The 21,274-nt window shown below is 32.1% G+C and overlaps 3 protein-coding genes across 3 annotated transcripts; all 3 read right to left on the bottom strand.

The window, feature by feature from the left end:
• Positions 1–1,951: 1,951 nt before the first annotated feature.
• Positions 1,952–3,948, bottom strand: LOC132950726 (zinc finger MYM-type protein 1-like). Its single transcript, XM_061022272.1, has 4 exons — positions 3,470–3,948; positions 2,840–3,347; positions 2,484–2,761; positions 1,952–2,314 (listed from the first exon to the last, which is right to left on the bottom strand). Exons 1-4 carry the CDS (start codon positions 3,590–3,592, stop codon positions 1,952–1,954), a joined length of 1,272 nt encoding a protein of 423 aa, XP_060878255.1. The 5' UTR covers positions 3,593–3,948.
• Positions 3,949–4,166: 218 nt separating this feature from the next.
• On the bottom strand, positions 4,167–5,684 carry LOC132950725 (uncharacterized). The gene is made up of 5 exons (XM_061022271.1): positions 5,595–5,684; positions 5,332–5,499; positions 4,868–5,053; positions 4,474–4,750; positions 4,167–4,366 (listed from the first exon to the last, which is right to left on the bottom strand). The coding sequence occupies exons 1-5, from the start codon at positions 5,682–5,684 to the stop codon at positions 4,167–4,169; spliced, it is 921 nt and encodes a 306-aa protein (XP_060878254.1).
• An 11,302-nt stretch (positions 5,685–16,986) lies between these two features.
• LOC132950724 (ATP-dependent DNA helicase pif1-like) lies at positions 16,987–19,474 on the bottom strand. Its single transcript, XM_061022270.1, has 4 exons — positions 19,335–19,474; positions 18,599–19,074; positions 17,885–18,268; positions 16,987–17,783 (listed from the first exon to the last, which is right to left on the bottom strand). The coding sequence occupies exons 1-4, from the start codon at positions 19,472–19,474 to the stop codon at positions 16,987–16,989; spliced, it is 1,797 nt and encodes a 598-aa protein (XP_060878253.1).
• Positions 19,475–21,274: the final 1,800 nt, after the last annotated feature.

Below are 21,274 nucleotides of genomic sequence, written 5' to 3'. Positions count from 1 at the left end.
CATTTTAATGTGAAAATATCATTAGATTTATTTATTTGAGTTATTATTTTTATATTTAGCGGTGATGACTAATGGTAATATACTTAATATTACTATATTATAATATATTAATACAGTTTGCAATTAATTTACACAACACAATTGTTAATTATAATATAGCATAATTTGTTATTTGAAGATTAATTATTATGTTGTAAACTTTAACTCTATCCATTTATATCACATTTTTACTTTTGAAGAATATTTTAGGTTCTGAGCGGAGCGATACATTTATTTATTTTACAGTGATATGTGTGTTAATTTGAATATGATTGTTTTATAATGTTGTTAGTTGTAGCCTAGCCATAGTTTGTGTCTTTGTGATTCTTCTTTATTATTGACTATAACATTTTTAAACACGCAAATACGCAATAGCCATAAATTGATCTAATAATAAAAGACATAAATATTTTGGAGTACAAAAATTATTAATTAAACATATTATAATATTGATAGACATATAATATATGCACGTAATATTAATATTAAGAGGACGTTATACACACATGTGTTGTCTCCGTCTTACAAGTGCGTAACATAGCAAATTGTACGCTCAGCAGAACACGTGTAGCTCCATTAGTATAAAAATTAGAGCGAATTGACCTCTTATAAAATCTTAAGGTAAGATTATTATCTAGGCAACCTCATGGGCTTTTTATTATATTTTCATTTTAACGCGAGTTATAAGTATTTTCAAATTGTACATTTTTATACATCTTAAAATAATCATAACTCGCTTTAAAATGAAAATATACTAAAAATCCCACGAGGTTGGCTAGATAATAGTCTTACCTTTAGATTTTATAAGAGGTCAATTCACTCTTATTTTTAAATTAACGGAGCTACACGTGTTTTTCTGAGCGTAAAATTTGCTATGTTACGCACTTGTAAGACGGAGATAACACATGCGGGTATAACGTCCTCTTAATTCACACGTTATATTTAAATGTCGTTATATTATTTAATTCAGTTATTTTATATGTTAAGTCCAGTGCAGTAGTAAGTGACTTTTTATTACCTACCTACATATATTAGTTATTAGTATTGTTAAGAGCTGAATATTATATAAATATTATTTTTATGTGATATCGCATTTCGTTTTAATTACAAAACACAGAGTGTGTTGTACGACGCTGCGACCGTAGGATCAGCTGAATAAGAGTTTTTGTATGTGACACGGGGCACCGTCGCGACAATAGACAAGGATAGTCAGTCCCTTATGTGCAATAACGCGAGGTTCACATCTTTGCTAGGTCCCCAAGTGATATAAAATGTAAGTGTACATTTGAACTTCTATGTACCGTCAAATAGACTGCATATAATTATAATTAATTGTTGATGTCCCAAAGAACTCACGGTAAAAAATCCCTGAGATAATACTTGTATGACTTTATATAGAAGTTATATTATGGTTTCATTTTTAATCATTTATCTATCTGAGAAGTCGCATATACATCACAAAAAAACGATTATTTTACTCTAAATACACTACAATACAATTGAAATAGTATCCCAGTAGCGTCTCCCAGTAGGTTAGGCGTAGTTCAAGTAATTTAGGGGTGTCAGGTTCAAATCTGCTGAAACTGGTATTTCTTAGCTGTTATTACTTTTTTTTTTTTGGATATTCACTTTGCATGTGCTCTCTATGCGAAGTGAGTGCGATGAAAATGGGTAGTCCCATAAATCTCAACCGGATTGCATATGGAAGTTACAATCATAGGCGCAAATAGGGAGTTACATTGGCAGGGGCTCAAGCCCTTTAATATATTCAACAAAAATTCCCCACCCCCCCCCCCCCCCCCCCTTCCACACCAAATAAAAACATTACTATTTCTTTTTTTTTATTAGCTACTAGTATAAAATGATTACTTATTAATGCACATATTATATTTATTATTAACTAGATAATTGGTTACAATATTAAATTTATTCTTCTGTTGGATTTGGCAAAGTCATTTAAAACTGAGACGCTATCAATATTGATATCTTTTTCAATATTAATTATCCCTAAACTGCTTAATCTTTCTTGGAGCATCGTTGATCGCATCCATGTTTTCAACCTCCTCATTGCGGAAAATGACCTTTCACAAGTAGCGGAATTGATTGGCAAAGTTATTGCTACATTAAATAATTTATAATAATTTGGAAAGATTTGTTTGCTATTCAATGAATTTAAGTGATTTTGCAGAACTTCCAAATCAACATTAACTTTCAAGACATTTTTGATAACCATCATTTCTGATCTTAAAGAATCTTTGGAAACACCGAATAAATCCTAAAAGTTATTATTTACAAATTAATTTTCAAAAGTATACGGTAAATAAAAAGTAGATTCGAACATTCAATAACATTGTTTAGCACAATTTATTAACATAAATACATTATAAATTAATATTAGATTTAGTGTTTATAAAAATAAATACTTCTAATAATTCTCATATTACCTTATAATGATTAATGAATTGTAAACTTTCATTAAAGTTCAATTTTAAAAAGTTGTCTACAGATTGGGCTATTTTCATACTTTCTGGTGAAAACCGTTTTTCCATATTGACAATAATAGTATCAAGTATAGGATAAAAACAATGCATTTTCCAATAATTTTTAACTATTGAAGTACCCATTAGTACATCATTAACACGGTCTTCTTCTGCCGAAGTAGTTGATAGTACAGCATACTGTTGTAAATATGTAGGTTCCCTTCTACGACGTTTAGAGCCACCTGAATTAATTAAAATTATATCAATAATTTGAATCATAAATTTATTTTATTTTAATAGGTATTATTATAATAACACACCTTGTGAAGGAATATCCAAAGACACTTCATGTTCTTCACAAATTATAGTAATATCATTCCACAGATTATCAAAATATACATCTGAACGGTTATTTTTCAGAGTATCAATCACACCACATACTAATGAACTAGATTTTCCAAGAGTTGTAGACTTTGATTGCAATTGAGTACTTAGAATATTAATAATTTTTAAAACATCATTAAGAACAAACAAATATACCACAAATTTCCCATTTTTTATTGTAGACTGAAGACCTATTGCTTGGGCAACATCTTTATCTTTTTGTAATTCTATTTCTTCATCAAGAATATATAGAATAGGTTTAAAATTTGCGATGACTGAGTTACAACTCTTATAACGGCAGACCCATCGAGTATCTGATAACTGTGGGATTTTTGTTTTTTTAACTCCTAGATTTTCTTGAATGTCAGTCATTTTTTTATTTTTCGTAGGTTGACTAAAATGAACAGACAACGCTTCCAAGCCATTAAATAAATTCCGTGCGTCCTAAAATTAAATTTTAAAATACTTGATGTCATATAATTTTTATTAAAGCACAGAATTTAATACTCCATAACTGAAATAAATATGCATACATTTGTTACATTTATAAATATATTTGATCTCACCTTTAAATGTTTACACATATCAATGACCACAAGGTTTAATTTGTGTGCCATACAGTGTACATAAATAGCTTGAGGACGTATTTCTTTAAGCTTAGCCTGAACTCCACCAGTATGACCCGACATCACGCTAGCACCGTCATATGATTGACCTATTATATTAATTTTGTTCAAGTTCAAAGAATTTAAAAACTGTAATAGAACACCAATTAAACTGTCAGCATTTTGACTTTGAGATACATCTAAAAATCCAACAAATCGTTCCACTACTTTAAGGTTTTTTGGGTAACGAACACACACAGCTAACTGTTCTTCCTTGTGGCATCTAGAATTTTTTTTTTATAAAACAATTATCAAAATGTAGCTTAAGACTAGTTAAGTAAATAAACAATATAATATTAAGACATTACCGAGCTTCATCACACGAAACGCTATACATTCCAGCACTTATTATATCTTCAACAATAGTATTCCTTACATGTTTAGCGCATATCTCAATGATTTCATTTTGTATTAACCAACTTGTATGATTTGTTGGTTTAGCATTAAGACATTACCGAGCTTCATCACACGAAACGCTATACATTCCAGCACTTATTATATCTTCAACAATAGTATTCCTTACATGTTTAGCGCATATCTCAATGATTTCATTTTGTATTAACCAACTTGTATGATTTGTTGGTTTAGCATTAAGACATTACCGAGCTTCATCACACGAAACGCTATACATTCCAGCACTTATTATATCTTCAACAATAGTATTCCTTACATGTTTAGCGCATATCTCAATGATTTCATTTTGTATTAACCAACTTGTATGATTTGTTGGTTTAGCATAATTTAAAGCAAAAGTTGGATTATACTTTGCCATTAGTTTGCATGCTTCTTTTAAGTTACCTACAGTAAACATGATAAATAATATAAATAGGTATGTAATTAATTAACATTAGTTAGGTACTTTTATAAATAAAAAAAATATATGGTTTTAAAATCGCCCAATTCACCTTGATTTAAAGATGTTTCATTTTCAATATGACCTCTAAATGCTACTCCTTGATGTGCCAAAAATAATATGATATCAATTAATGTTAGCATGTAATCTCTATTTTCTAATATTTTATCACGGTGTGCATTTGTAACTAATGTATGAACAGAACCAGTAGTTTTAGATTGGATATGTGCATGCCACTTTGTCATACAAGTCAAATGGTACTGACAACTAGAATACAACTCCAACTTTGATTTAGTATATTTCAATCCTATTCCTCTAGAGCCAAAAATCTACAAAATTAATATTTAGTATGTTTATATAAATAAATAATCTACAAAAATGAACATATATATACACGTATGTATATATGTATCAAAATAGTTTAAGAATAGTCATTAAACACTTACTTTTTTGCAATTTCTAAATCCTTTAGTTGAAAATTCCATTTTAGCTACAGTTCTACACCCAAAAATTCTACAAGGATAGCAAAATATAGCGTCCTCAACCACACTATACTCTATCCAATCAAAACGAGTATATACTGTAGGAGAAAAACCTCTTTTTTGTGAACCAAATTGTGTCTGAGGGTATTTCTATACAGAAGAATAAAATTATTGATAATTATTTAATAATCATTAGTTTTAAAACTTGTGCTACAAATTCTATGTTAGAAGATATATTAGAAATATATTAGAAACACTATAATGTATATTTTATAGGTAGGTAATATACTATTATATTTATTATTTTAATATTTTAAAATAAAATAAAAAATACAAATAAATACAGCCTAAAATATCTAATTATTGTACTGCACAATTTAGCATCAAACTAATAATAACTAGGTATATAATTAAATTGTAAAACTTACTTCTAATATAGGTTTAGCAGGACCTGAATCGATATCACCTAAATCATTTACCCTGGTATTTGACTGAAAACTATTAATTTGTGGATCTGTGCAGGTCTGTGAGTTTGATAGTAGATTTGCATTTTCTTCTAGTAACGTTGTAACGCTTCCAGATCCAAATGAATCAACCTTTCAAAATGTGAAATGTTAATTTAAATAAAAAAAAATTAAAAATGTTAAAGAATGCTAGGTACTTATAACTCTGGACGATGACTGTAGAATACCATCATTGTCTTCTTTGATATCTTTTTCAGTAGGAGTACTTGATACAATTTTTTTATATTAAAAATGCTAAATACTGATTTCTTATCCATGATTCAAATCGTTTTTAATGTTATAATATGAAGTAACTTGTTTATAACAAACGTTTTTAAAATTAACATTAACACTGACACTGGCTATTATAGTTACAATGTTATATTAATATAAATACTATAAGTATAGTGTTATACTGACAAACTAGACAAACTGTCAACTGTCCACTGAAGACTGAATACTAATAGAAATAGACAATAGTGCGTACAGTCCGTACAAACATATTATAACATAATTTTCTATGGTACAGACTAGATACGTTGAGAAAATGTGCCAATAAGTAATAAGTAATAACAACTGACAAGACAGCAATAAACTTATAACTAATGTCTAATAATAGTAATAATCATGAACTAATAAATAATAATAAAATAAGCTATGACGTTATGTCGACAATATGCTTGATAATCGCTGGAAAACCCGCTAGCTGTTTACCAGCTAACCCGTATAATATACTCGTATATTTATAAGTCTAGGAACACATTTTAACGCGCGACATGTTAACCGTGCGATAAAGTCATGATGCACATGACTGTTTTCGAAATATCGCGCGATATTTATGTTCCTAATGTTTCATAAATCAATTAATCTATAATTAAAATGTAAAAAAAAAAATTATATTGACCATATTCTACACTTTTACAGTCATAGTTAGTAATCGAAAACAACATTTGATTATTAATAGGTACATTAAATTTTAATATAAGAGTAAATATTAGGGGGGCTTAGATGGAATCAGGGGGGGCTTAGCCCCCCAAGCCCCACCCTATTTGCGCCTATGGTTACAATGCGACATCGCATGCAGTAACTTCGCGAGACTGAGCATTAAGCGTGCCAGTAACATCTCTGGGTGGTCATTAAGCACAAAAACACAACCTCTCATGACTCAATGGGATCTCTATGTTACATCCCAGAGGTTGAATTTTGCACAGATTTTGAATATATCAAAAATGTGTAGCTATATTTATAATGTTTAACTACCAATTCTATAATAAATACATTAATTATTTTAGTATTCAATTGGCGCATACGCTTTATTTTAATCGTCTTGTGTAAAATCCATAACAGTATAATATAATACAATTTACAATTTATTTACTCAACATAACCATGATATAGCATCATTTGAATAAATGTATTATTTAAATCTTTATTGCGATATTGACAGTGACCACAACCTGGTAATGATTAAGTCTGTGCTGAAACTCAAGAAATTAATACATAATACAATTTGCTTTGATTATTTTTTTTTATCACGGGCACTCGATAGATTTTTATACTAAATGATACTACCTGTTATCATATTATGACATGTGTTTTGTAAGTTTTTTTATGGATGAGAAAAATGTATACTATAAAAAACCAGTTGGAGGGAGGGGGAAGAGAGCATTAAACGGTTAGGTTAGGTTAGGTACGGTGTAGTCAGGGCAGCAAAATCATAAGTAGGTACGCTGCACCGGCTTGAGAATGACATCGGATCTATATCATTAGTCATCAATATCTTATACTAAAGCTAACTAAATTACCTTCCTACCTACCGATTATTACTAAGTTAGATATTTATTATTTTATTATTTATCACCAACTATTGGATTATTCAAAATTAAATTGTTCATTCTAATTAGAAATATCCATGCTCCTTGATTAAAAATCAAGAAAATTAAATTTTAATTTTACTAATAAAATATTTTTTAACAGACGAATTAAAGGAATATGGATTTACGGGTATGTACCAATAGTTTTATGATAACAAAAAACTTACGTTTTGGCTATTTTTTATAACAAAATGTCGTCTGATAAACATATTAACAACTTTTTTTATTTAATCTGGATAAAATAGGTAAAACTATTTTATAATGATTGTATCCAAACAATCAATTAAACTTATTAGTATCGAATTTGTACATTAAATGAATCACATGCTGATTAATTATAAACTTTTTATATTTAATATAATATATAGACATCTACAGATTTAAAAACTACTGTTATGCAAAGCAATTTGGTAAGTACGAAAGACGTGATAATAATCTATTTATTAAAAGTATGTAAATTATCATATGTTTTTTTTATAAAATAAAACATTTAAATGCATTTTATCATTATCATCATATAGTCTAATCCGATGAGCGTATTATCGGATAACGCACTCTCCCTCCCACCCACTCCTCATCTATAATATTAATTTATAACACTGCATCATCTCTAATGGAATTTATAAGCTTAGGCAGAAACAAAAGATTATTATCAGCCCTTCTATCAGCTTATGATTTTAAGATAAAAATCCGAAGAACAGGAGTATAATTTATTGTGTAGTAGGTATTTAATTTATAAAACATGTAAGAATCTGGTCGTTTTTACAGTAAGAGAATACTACCCACAACCGAAGGGGAACACGTGTAAAGGGGGGACAGGGAGAGGACATATTACTACAACGACCGACGGTTTGTGACGTCCCATGCTTGGTTTTATCTTGGCCACCAGTGGCCCATCGTTGCCCTTAGCCCATCATGGCGGTGTTTTCACTGCGAGGAACCGGGTTTAGTTCGAAAAAGACGCGTAGACAGGTGGCCGGTTGTCTTAAAAGAACGTGTAGACAGGTCACTGGTTGTCGAGAAAGACGTGTAGACAGGTCACCGGTTGTCGAGAAAGAGACCGTTGAGTCTGTGACGGAGCTTGGCTTTGGTCCGGCGACGGAGCGTTGTATATTGAGAAGTGGGGCAGGTCAGTGTCTTTTTCATTATAATAATATCCTGAAGTTTTTTAAAAAAACCATCTAGGGAAATTCGATTCCTTATATAAGACAAATAGAACATATGACAAAATAAAAATACATAAATGTAAGGCATCATAGAATGTCTATGTGGCATCAATATAAAGGATATAGCCTTTCATTCCAGAAATGTTTTAACAATTAACCCAATTAAAATACTAGAATAAGGTATTCGTGAATCTATGGGTACCATTCAAGGTCTCGTTTCCGAGGCACCGTTGACATTGTGTCGATTGCCAGTTATCGCTGAGAACCTTGGTTGGACGATAATTTCATGTCCAACATTGGAGGTGTGTCGGCCCGTTACGCGTAAGTCCGCCAACACCCCTGAGTGTGTGAGAGGCCACTCATGTCGTCCAGTTCGACGTTTCTCTTTACCTCTGGCTGCTGCTGCTGTAAACCTTCTATCCTTAACGTAGTATATATTAGATTGCCTACCCTCTATAGTTAATGGCTTAATCCGTTGGGTTTCCGATTGGGTTTTCAAGGCGCCAATAAAGATATTGCTCTGGGACATTACAGAGTGGCCTTTCGGGATACAGTGATCTAATTCCACCTGGTCACTATAACAACCTATGTAAATTGGAATAAATAAATAAATATCTTAGTAATAAATTGGACAAAATAAATATATTAATTTATTGTATATCTAATATTTTAATGTATAATTAATTTATATACAATTATTATAATATTGAAAAACCAGCAAATATATTGTATATTATATTCTGTGGTTATAATAATTCTCTGATTATATAATCATTATATAATGGTTCTTTTCCATTGGGTTTTTATCCGGGATTCAATTGAAATATATATTAAGAATATAATATAGAAAAATCACCTGCTATGGAGTTACCGTAGTCCGTAATAGCATCTATAATAATATATTTACAACTAATTTTTATTTCATGCATTTTGCGGTAATTTATGCGTGCGGATGATGATCTCAGCAAGTTTTGAAGAATTTGAAAAATATGTGAAGGAAAAGTACAAAATTGAAAAAACAAGCAGTGAGGTTTCACAAATAAATTGTTTTAATGAATTACCTATGTACCTACTTATTATGGTTTACTATGTGTTAACAAAAAAACTTCTTAGCTTTTTCTCTTTGACCTATAATATCAATATATTCTAATACTTGCTCCCATATATTATGTATGCATAATAATTCTTATTCCTTTTTTATGTGTGCTTATGACAGTTTGATAATGAAGAACTAATATTAATTTATTGACCAGACTAATCAATATTATGCAGTTTGATTTATTATATTATGTTGCACCAGATAGGTGCCGGGCATACACTGCATATTATGATGGAGAGGTAAACGTCAATACGCAATTGAAAATAAATTGACGCAATTATCTGACGCATCCACTTAAAGGGAAACTTAAAAACTACCCTTTTATTCTAAATACATGGCAGTGACACTCCTAGACACTCAAAGGACCGATCTACCAACCATCAGAGGCTCTCCAGATCATGGTGGGACTGCCGTACCCATTCCGACATACCAACCCTACATCCGTTCATACTGGCCTGACGTGCTTGACATTGCTCTCTATAGCCTCCTCTCGGCCTTCAGAACTAATGATCCATCGACCACGCTATCGACTCTTCCACTTCAATCGTCCACACTGCAGAACAAACTAATTTTTCAGCAATGAAATCTAGTTGCTCAGCCAAGTGCCTACCCCTACCTCCTATTCATTATGACATCAAATATAAAAAATTTCTTCGCCATGGGTGACAGCTAAGTAGCGACCCAGCAATTCAAAGATCGACAAGGTTGAATTATTAACTGTCTCCCTCGACTTCTATTCACCCCAAATCCGGGACCTAGATCTTCGTAAAATCATTAACTACAGTAAAGCGACCCCGTGGTCCAATTCTACTGATGCCACTAGCCGCAATATGCATATACATTTTGGCTTCATCATGAAACTCCTCTCCAAGCTTCCAAAGAAAAAAGCCAAACATCAAACATGGCTTTATGTCTACTAATTAAAACATGACTCTGGCCTTAATCAAAATCCTAAATGGCTTTGCTATTTCTCAGCAGTATGGAATAGAGCCAAAATAATTTATATCTCTAAACCAGGTAAACACCCTCTTAAAACGGACAGTTGCACTTATAGAACTGCAGCTTTCCTTACTCTTGAAAGTGTGTGAGAAAATTATTCTAAATGAATCCCAGAAGCACCTTTCTCATCACATCAGACTAGAGAAAGCAGCGTTCCAATAAGTAAATTCTACTTCTCAACAACTAATAATTAATAAACCTTATAAGCATTATCATAAATAATATAAAAGAATAAAAAGAATTTTATTATAAATATTTATTTGTTGGTGACTTGACTTATCTGTATAATAAATAATGTATTAGGTACCTATATTATACCATTAATCAATTTGTGCAACCAAAAATAATATATAATAATTTTGAATGCTAAGTAGTAGGTACAAATGTTATCAATATAAATAATGATAAAATATTAAACATTCTAGAAAATGCACATGATTTCTTCAATGATAACCGTAACTTACAAATTATCGGTAAGTATCATTATAATTTAAGTAAGTATCATTATCATTATATTTACCTCAGTCATTGTATTATACAGCTGTGGTTGTATATAACTATGCATTTTTGTTTATAATGTAACAAGTCAAAAAAGTAACCGAACTGAATACCCGTGCTTTTTTTTTAATTTGTTTATGTACAGATGACAAACTCGTAACACCAGAAATTTTTTGTAAGGATCTCGGTGAGTAAACTAAAATAAATCAAATTTTATAAATCTTAAATAATCCAAAATAATATTATATGTATTCAAGATACCTTAAAATAATGTGATTTGATTTGAGTTATAATATATATCTATGCAAATAGTTTACCATTAATCGTTAGTCTAAATACTTTTGAAATGTATTTGTGTATAGAAAATAATATACGTTATTATTATGGTGGAGAGTTTAAAGTTCATACGACCAGTACCAACCAAATAAAAAAAAAAATTAACCAAAATTGTAAGATGAAAATGTTTCCTATATTCGCATTTATTCTTATCTTCGAAGATGTGATACATCTGATGCGGTGGCTGAGAATGGGTGATTGCGTGGCGACGTGTAACATCTAATGCCCCTTTGAAATATATATTTCATCAATATAGTTAGTATATAATTCATAATTAAATTACCTATATTTGGTAGAGTATAAATTGAGCCAATTTAACAAGCGATCGGTTTTTAAAACTCAAGAGAACAAAAATATGTTCTATTGATACTTTTAATGAAGAAGGGTTAAATTCATTATTTAACTGCTATTACAGTGTGCCTTCACCTCTAGAACGAGAACTTGTGTCATTGTACTTTTTATGTGTTGTAATGCGTTGTATGATGGCATCAGAATATATTTATTTATTATATAGAATTATATATACTTAAAAGTTATAAGTAATAAATATAAATCATAATACATATTATATATAAAACAACAAGAAAAAAACGTGCTTATTGTAACTATGTGAAATTTTACCTTTAATATGTGTATACCTAATAATTTATAATAATATAACTTTTAACTATGTGATAAATTATCTTATAATTTCAGAGTTAAAACGTAAGCCCGAAAATCATAAATTAATATTTTAAAATTATTACTGCGTATATAAAAAATAATATAGAAGTCGATCTACATTCTTTAGTTTAAATAAGTTTTGTTTAATCATACGCCTATATAAATAATTAATTAACATACAGTTTAATGGGTAAGTTGTACAAGATAACACAGTATAGATTACCTATCTATTGTGTAGTAATGTGAAATTGTAGTGATTGGCACCACCACAGTCGTGACATATAGTATTAAAGATGTTAATTTAACTTCAAACTACAATGATCATATATATTAGAAATCAACTGCATAGTAATAATTTATATCAACCATAATAATACGCTGACTCAAGGCATAGTGTTAAGAAATGATAATAATTCATAATTACACCCAAAATCTGTTGTAGATATTCAATATAATATAATACCAGTAGATGAATTGAAAAAATAGAGTATGTTGTTTTAAAACATGAGCTTGGTCACTAACTTTGTTGTTGTTTCTACACCAAAATATTGTTAAAATTTACCGTTCGGAGTGTTATTTTTATCCTTTTTTCTTTCGTCTTAAACTGTGGTGATCTCAGGAATTTTTAAATGGGATGGGTAGGAGTTGTGGATAATTTCTAGGAACATATGTAAGGTGGCTATCGGAGCACAAAAAACGCACCTGGAAATATACGGATAATTTGGGGGGAGGGTTAAACCTCATGACCCCTCCCTCCCGTGAGTACACCAATTATCCAAATGCAAGTATTAACAAATAATTATACAAAGCATAATGAGGATTGAGGAGCTTACTTATGAGGTGGGGGGGCTGTTCTAAACGTCTAAGTCTTAGTTTTAAAAAGTTATAAAAATAATAATAATAATAATAAGTAATCCCCTGAGCCCTGCCCGTATCCTTAGTATTTGAATGCACGAAGGTTTTTATTTTTCTCCACAAACACAGTGGGCGAAATATTTAAGTAGGTACCTACATTAGTTTACAAAATTCCTTTACCTAATTGGTATATTTTATCACGATGTATGAATCTAGGGGTTAGGGTTCGAATTCCTCGGGGGGTGGGGGGTGGGGGTCGAATTATTTTTATTATTATAATTGATAATAAGCAATAAGTAATAACTATTGTTCCGTACTTTGGGGTTATTTCAACTACACCGTACTAACGTAGTTTCAATTTGAAATTAATTTAAAAATTCAATTTACAACATTATGAAAGTTGATCTCATTACTTTATTATATCTTGATATAACATTAAAATGTATATTTTGTCTTGACAGTATATTTTTAGAAATTTTAAGTCAAAATCGATGCTCAAATGTATTGGACATAAACTACTGAATTTGGAGTTAGAACAACTAACGATTTGTATGTGTGTGATATTCATTTTTGTTGATCGACTTTGCACGACACCAATCGCATTCATTAAATCATGTATTAAACACGTCGACTTAAATTATTAATTGAATGTGTGCAATTTTTTAAGTTATGCAATTGTTAATTATTCATTATTTATTGTTTAATCGTTATTGATCCTGACAACATTTAAAATGACGGTCTAGCGGACCTCACCACAATAGAAAACTTTAAATAATATAGAGACCGGAAATTGAGTGATACGTTTTACGGAACAATTGTGTAACTACGTTTAGAAACACACGTCGTGGAAACTTCAACGCAAAGAAAGGCGACGCAACCCGCGAAAATGGCGATCGAAAGCCGATATCCCGTACACGTGATACAGTTAGGCCAGGGGTCGGCAACCTGAGGCTCGCGATCCACATATGGCTCTTTCGGTCTAAAGTTGCGGCTCTCCAGCTACATACACAAAATTTAATATTTTATGTTCAAAAACAATATTTTATGATATAAAAAAAGTATATTATATTTGTTGCTTTTGGAAATATGAAATAATACATAACAAAAATAATTTGATAGGGCCCGCATGGAGTACAGTCTATACTCTATCGTTGTAAAATGTTTATTATAGAGTATAATAAAATCGCGACGCTATCTACAACTAATTAGTCATACGCCGTCACGAGAAGTTAACAACGTGAACAAAGTCCAAAATAATACGATATCATTTTACGACTTATTTTGTTCGACGAATTGACATCTGTCAGTCAGTGTCAGTCGTACAGCGCAGATGATACGTTGCATGTGCGTGTTAATTTAATTTAATTTAATTTTCTGGTTTTTGGCTGTATCGTCACTATATTTTATTTTTTCGCTCATTGTTTCATTATAGAGAAGAAGACTATTTAGAAGCAAATTATTTATTGAAAGGTGTGTACACATGTAATGTAATAAAATACAATACAATTTAATTTAATTTAATTTAAAAATCATTATTTCACCGTCATCATGGCATCTAATAAAAAAGGAAAATAACTGAAGAAAATAGAGAATTTCATCAGGATTGGACGGAGTCTTTTGCGTTCATATGCAACACAGATGGCCTTCCGACTTGCCTCATTTGTCTGGAAAAGCTGGCGCATAATAAAAAGTCAAATTTGGAGAGACACTTTAATACAAAACATACCCAGTTCGCTGGTAAATATCCAATTGGTGATACACGAAAAAAAGCTGTTGAAGAGCTTAAAAAAACAAAACAGCAGTCAAGTTCCATGCTAAGTAACTGGACGCAATCTTCAAATAACGTAAATTAAAAACTGTTTTTTTTATTATAAATTTTTTATATTATTATAATTAATTTTAGTATTATTATGTCTATTAAAATTTAAAAATAAAATTATATTAAAAAAATTACGAAAATGTTTAGTGGCTCTTTAAAATCTGGATAACTTTGTATATTGTAACTTTTGGCTCTTCCGTCAAAAAAGGTTGCCGACCCCTGAGCTAGGCGATGGGCGACTTGTTGAGTTTGACAAACGGTCGAAGTGTACATCGATAAAAGAAAATACGGCCGATAAGTCACATGCTACGGCCAAATAACAAAACCACGCACTTTTACGTCGATCATACACATCGTGTACAGGATTACGGGACCCGGACGTAACCCGGACGTAACACTGGTTGGGTAACGGACACTGGTTTTGAGTTTTCAACTCAGCGGTGATACGGCTGGTAGTGACAAAATTGAGGCGGCTAGCCTAGGGATAAGGAAGATTCTCGAACGCAAAATAGATCGTAATGACTGATGACGATTGCTGATAGGACTTCGACAGCGTAGACGCTTGTTAGAAAATACGAGTATCAATAATGTACAGAATGTATTCGACATAATATTATGATGTAACTTGTTACTAACTTAAATGATTATATTATAATTTATATGTCCTTATTAAATGTGTGACGATACGTAATAAAGAAAAAAATGTATTTATACCTATTTTATACTTATAGATGATATTAATTTTTAAACGTAAATACAATTTTATAATATTCCAAAAATTCTGCTTTTTCAATTTTCTGAAAACTTTAGTTTTTTTGGAAATGTATTATTTTAATATTCTTCAATTTTTCCATATTTTCCAAAGCTCAGAAAAAACCAGGGTTTTCCGAAATTTTCCCGTATTTTCCCGGCATTTTATCCCTAACATAGTAATATGGTATTATGGTGTCCATACACTAAATCAGGTATTGACAGTATCGAACGTGCCCAGAGTCCTTTTTTGAAATATATATCTTATAAACTTAATACACCGATAGAATACCATAATATTACAATCCAATCAGATAAAACTTAATTATTCAAACCATTTTTATTAATTCACAAACTATTGGATATTATAACTTATATATAGTTATATCTATATTTTATATAAACGAGTTGATAGGATGCTACCCATGCATTTGTTGTCACCGCCTTACACACGTGAGACATAGTGAATTTTCGTTTACTAGTTTCAATAGTGTGCTGTTAGTTTTGATATTAGAGTGATTTTATCTATTATCGATTTTTTAGAAACTAACATATCTGCGCTTAAGCGTTGGTTTTTATTCGATATTTTAATTTTCAAGCGAGATATGAGCATTTTTAATTTTTGATATTTCACATACCCATATCTTGCTTGAAAATGAAAATTTCAAAAAATCAAGGTTAGGTTAGGTTAGGTTAGGTTAGTTTAGGTTAAAATCAAGGCTTAAGCACAGATCATGTTCTTACCTAAAAGTTGTATAATAGGTCAATTCACTGTAGTATCAAAACTAACATCACACTACTGAAACTAGTGAACGACAATTTCCTATGTCGTGAGTATGTAAGACGGAGACAACAAATGTAAGTATAATATGGGTAGCGCTCCTCTCAAGGGATATGTCAATTTTCCTTCTCTCCTAATTCTATTCTTTTAAGGCTATTAATGTTCCTTCTAACAATAGCCTCTAAGTTTCTCTTTTTTATATACCGTCTTACCGTCTTACTGCACAAACTATAACCTTTACCCCCCCCCCCCTTTTCCAAGAGCGTTGTCTCTTTGAAACAAGAACACCGACTATATCGACTTCTTATTTTAAAAATGTTTAATTCGCATTGTGCTAGAACAAACAGAGTTAATTTGAAATTGTTATCACTTACTAATTAATAGTATGTTCACTTTGTTTTTATATATATATATATTATTAGCTGATCCCGTGCACTTCGTTGCCCTTAAAAATTTGTGATTTTTTAAATCTTTTTGGATGTAACATGTAACATAACAGAACATTGTGAGATGATACATTAAATAATACATTTCTCGTAAAACGTAACTTTTAATGCCATAGACATATATATATATGTGAAAAGAATTGCAAGTCAAATACAATTTACATTTTTATTATTGTTGTAAAACATAATAACATGTATCGAATGAAAATAAATTATATTATAGAAACATTTTTATTAATCATATATTGAAAATAAAATAAAATAAAATTATATTCAATCATATATCAATTAAATTTATTGGGTTGGAGCTTCTCTGTAAACGATATTTGATGTTGTTTTATTTTGTGGCAGCAAAATAAATTGATCATCAGCAGATCCAACTCGTGATAGGCCCACATACAGTTGGCCATGAGTAAAACATTCCTTTCGTAGGTCGATCCCTAATAATTCGAAGGTTTGACCTTGGGACTTGTTAATACTCAACGCGAAAGATATTTTCACCGGAAATTGAACCCGTTTAAACGGGATTGGCAGATCAGTTGGGATCATCGGTATCCTCGGAATATGAGCTAGCTGACCAGCTGCCGGGCCGGTAATAATGGTCGCTACAATTAAATTGTCCTTTAATTCCTTAGTAAGCAGTCTTGTTCCATTACACATACTCGGAGGGCTTAAATTTCTCAAAAGCATGATTGGAATTCCGATTTTTAACGTCAATTCGTGTGGTGGCAGTCCAGAAGGATTCAGTGAATTTAAAAATTCCTGTGGATAATGCACTGCGTCTTCAATGTTCGTGACGGTGTCGATCGATCTGTAGATTTTTATTCGGCCAGAAACTTTTTGTAAAATCATATTGTTTATTTCGTTGACAGTATCTTTCCTAGGTGACACTATTGCCCTCGAACACAACCAATGATAGTCCTTTTCGTGCAAATTCTTCACGTCAGGGTAAACTGCATCTATTAAATTATCTAAATTATGGTCTATCTGGCCTAGTGACTCATCCAGAAGGATGTCACAATTTTCTCTTAAATTTGGAGTGGGAAAAATTCCTTCCCCAATTTTTAGCAATTGTTGTGGAAAATCAGTATCTGTGATTCCATGAAGATATTTGTTCGTAATTTTAAATTTTCAATCGAAGTCCATAAAGGGGACGATTTCAAGCATGCCTTGATGATATCTGCTCGCGTACTTCTGTTAATGACGGGAAGTGTCTGTCGGAAATCTCCAGCAAATACAAAAGTAATCCCGCCCATGAGAGCAGAGGAGTTTCTAAGATCTTTTAAGGTTCTGTACACGGCCTCTATATGTGCTCTATGGCTCATGGTGCATTCATCCCACATAATCAATGAGGCGTCTTGTAGTAATTTACCAAGAGGTCCATTTTTGTGGATAGAACATGTAGGTTGTTGCTCAAGATTTACAGATAACGGAAGTTTAAAAGTAGAATGAGCAGTTTTTCCATCATTTAGGAGTGTTGCAGCAATTCCTGACGAAGCAACTGCTATTGCTATCTTTCCTGATTGTCTTATCTTCGCAATTATCAAATTTGCAAGGAACGTCTTTCCAGTGCCACCTGGGGCATCCAAAAAGAAAATTTTTCTTTTGTTATTATTCACGCTATCGACTATAGTCTCAAAACCATGTTATTGATCTGGGACTAATTTTGTCAGGTTTTCATTGACAAAAGAGGTCAAATCATTTGTATTATAGTGATTTGCCATTGTATATGTTGCATTGTTTTCTGTAGGAACTGAGGAAGGTAATCCAAAATGACTTAGGCTTTTATCATTTAATTGCAATAGTTTATTTTCGATTTGTATCAAACCTTCGTTATAAATGTCCTCACTATATGGTAAGGCCAAGTCTTGATTTTATTGTCTGATTCTGTGTCTGATATCTTCACAAAGATCGTCTTTGAAATTGTCCCATAATTTTAATGTTTCCGATGGCTGACAAAATAAAAGTATGACAACAAACAGCTCTCTCATTTTAATCGGACATTGCGAAAGCGATGCTTCTCTCAAAGTATTTTCCCAATGGTCATCGTTTTCTAACAAACCTCTGGCATGGCAAGCTGCTTGATAGGTCTCTTTGATAACTCCGTTAACGGTTTTTAAGTACTCGAATGAGGTTGGACCGCGTACGTGATGTAGCAACATCCTAAGATAAAAACATTCTGACTGAGATGGATGTACACCGTAGACTCTATCTAAAGCGGTATCTTTTTTTATGCCTGGATGGCCAACAACGTCCTCACCACGCTTCCTTCTTGAGAATTTATTATTGGCCCATGTGTAGTATTGCGGGACTTCGTAGTATAGAAGTGAAACTGCCTGAACTGAGTGGCAGTACTCGACATTTATGTGCGCGTTAAACGTCCTACACAATAATGGAGAATAAGGGACAATCCACCTATTATCAATGTTGAAAGTACTTCCTCTGATATTTAACGTATTTCTCTGGCCTCTATTTTCGGCATCACGACGACGATAAACTGGATATCCATCCTCTCCGGTTTGGGTATCGTTTACGAAACGTCAAGGGTACTTTTTTGTGCAGATACCGTTTTTCATACATGGTATTGTTAAGTTATGCTCTCCGCATGGACCGTGCACCATATTTTAGTCACGATAACGTACAATATCGGGTCGTTTTGTTTGTTGGGCAGTTCTGCAACTATGACACTATCAATTTCGGCTGTATTTTTCTTTCTAGCCAAAACAGCAAATGACAGTGAGGTAAACCCCGCTTCTGCCACTCCACACTTGCCATGTAACATTTCACTTTGCCGAATATTTCATCTTTTGAGAATAATTTTATGAATTTTTTCATCTTTAAATGAAATTCCCTTGAAATTATGCCATGACGATCGAAAGACCGCTGTCCAGTTAATAGTTCCGCTTTAATTTCAGGCCATTCGGGGTTACACGTAAAAGTAACAAATAAGTCTGGTCTCCCGTAGTTGCGGACATAAGTCATCACATCTTGCGTTTTTTTCATGTAGATAACGCGGAGAACCTGTGAATGAAGACGGCAAGATTACGCGCTGACCGATGTTTGATGGTTCAACATTTGCGTCTTGGTTTAAAGTGTCTCTGAGGTGAATATATTCTTCAGCCCTCAGTCTCTGTTGATTACGGCATATGTAATTTAATCGTTCCGAAATAATTTTTGCCATCATATCGACAATATATTGGCTAATTAAGTCCCTGTAGTAATGTAGTGGATTAAAACCATCTCTAACCATCAATCTAAATGCATAAAATTGCATACAGGTCACAGTTTATTACGAGCAGTACCTTCTTGAGGAATGGTCAAATAATAGCCGTCTTCTCCCATTACAAACATCAATGGATATTGGAGAGGATCGTAAGATCTGTGTAATTCAGAGACCCTTTTAAGTTGGCCGTCTCTACCGTGCAGCACGATATCTCTGGGACCTTTTTCTTCATCTACCAAAAGAACGGCTACCTCGTTTACAGCTGGAGCATTATATCTGCCCGGGTGTGCTGTCTGTATTGGGCGGTCGGAGTGAATAATTAACTTTAAATTATCCGAAGAGTTTTGTTCTAAGTTTTGTTTAAAACTTCGTATATATATATTGTGGCTGTTCAGTGCGGTCTGTAGTTCTTTAATTAAATCAATGTTTAGCGTTGGAGCTATGTTTGACCGCAACGATAGCTGATCTGCGTCTGAAATAAAATAAATCTGCAAGAATTACGGATTTTGGCATGATTGTGGTAAAAGACTATCTATAAGGTGATAAACTTGGCCCTCTATTTTAAAAGTGGGCATAAAATTTTGTTCTCTAATTTCTTTCGCACCAAACGAAGTCATTTGAAATAGGCTATTGTACCTACGTATGTTGGTTAGAAAATGTCTACTATGTAAATTATTATTTGTCAAAAGACTTTTTATTGGCTCTGGCGACTCCTGAATATTGGGAAGACTGACTTTTCCAGAAGCACAGCACAAACCATTAGGTTCATCGGCCCATTTTTTTTTTTGCAGAACATTTAGAGCAGATCTTTTCCATGGCTCTGATTTGGACGGAAGACTGTTGAGCATAATCAATCTGTGGATCGCATGTGAAAGCCGATCTGTTACTATGAGCTAAAACTCGATTGCGAACTCTAGCCGTTGACGTCTGTTGTCTTACTCTCTGATTTTGAAGGCGCTCGGAACGTTCAGAGCTCGATTCCCTAGCGCGAGCTTGTACATTTCTAATATTTTGTTCTTCAAGCCGCTGTGAACGCTCGATACTTGACTCTCTTGCACGCGATTGCGACGCGTATTCTCTCTGACTTGTAAGACGATTTTCATTTTTTGATTGAGATTCTCCATGACGACGTATTTTTATCGCCCTAGCCTGTGAACTATTTCTAGAAAGTTGAGATCTTGTTCTTTTGGGCATTTTAAAATGAGAAAAAAAACTAAACAGTAATGTAATGTATTGTTTGTACACCCGCCGATTATTATTTATTATTATTATAATAGCTTTAAAACCCATGGTAACTATTTTTAAACACAAATTTCTATCGTAAATCTCAAAATTCCAGTTTGAGCACCTCCTCTGGGT

The sequence above is a fragment of the Metopolophium dirhodum genome, chromosome 8 (assembly GCF_019925205.1).
Source record: "Metopolophium dirhodum isolate CAU chromosome 8, ASM1992520v1, whole genome shotgun sequence".
NCBI lineage: Eukaryota > Metazoa > Arthropoda > Insecta > Hemiptera > Aphididae > Metopolophium > Metopolophium dirhodum.
Note: the sequence above shows the minus strand (reverse complement) of the source record. Positions and strands in the feature narration are given on the sequence as shown.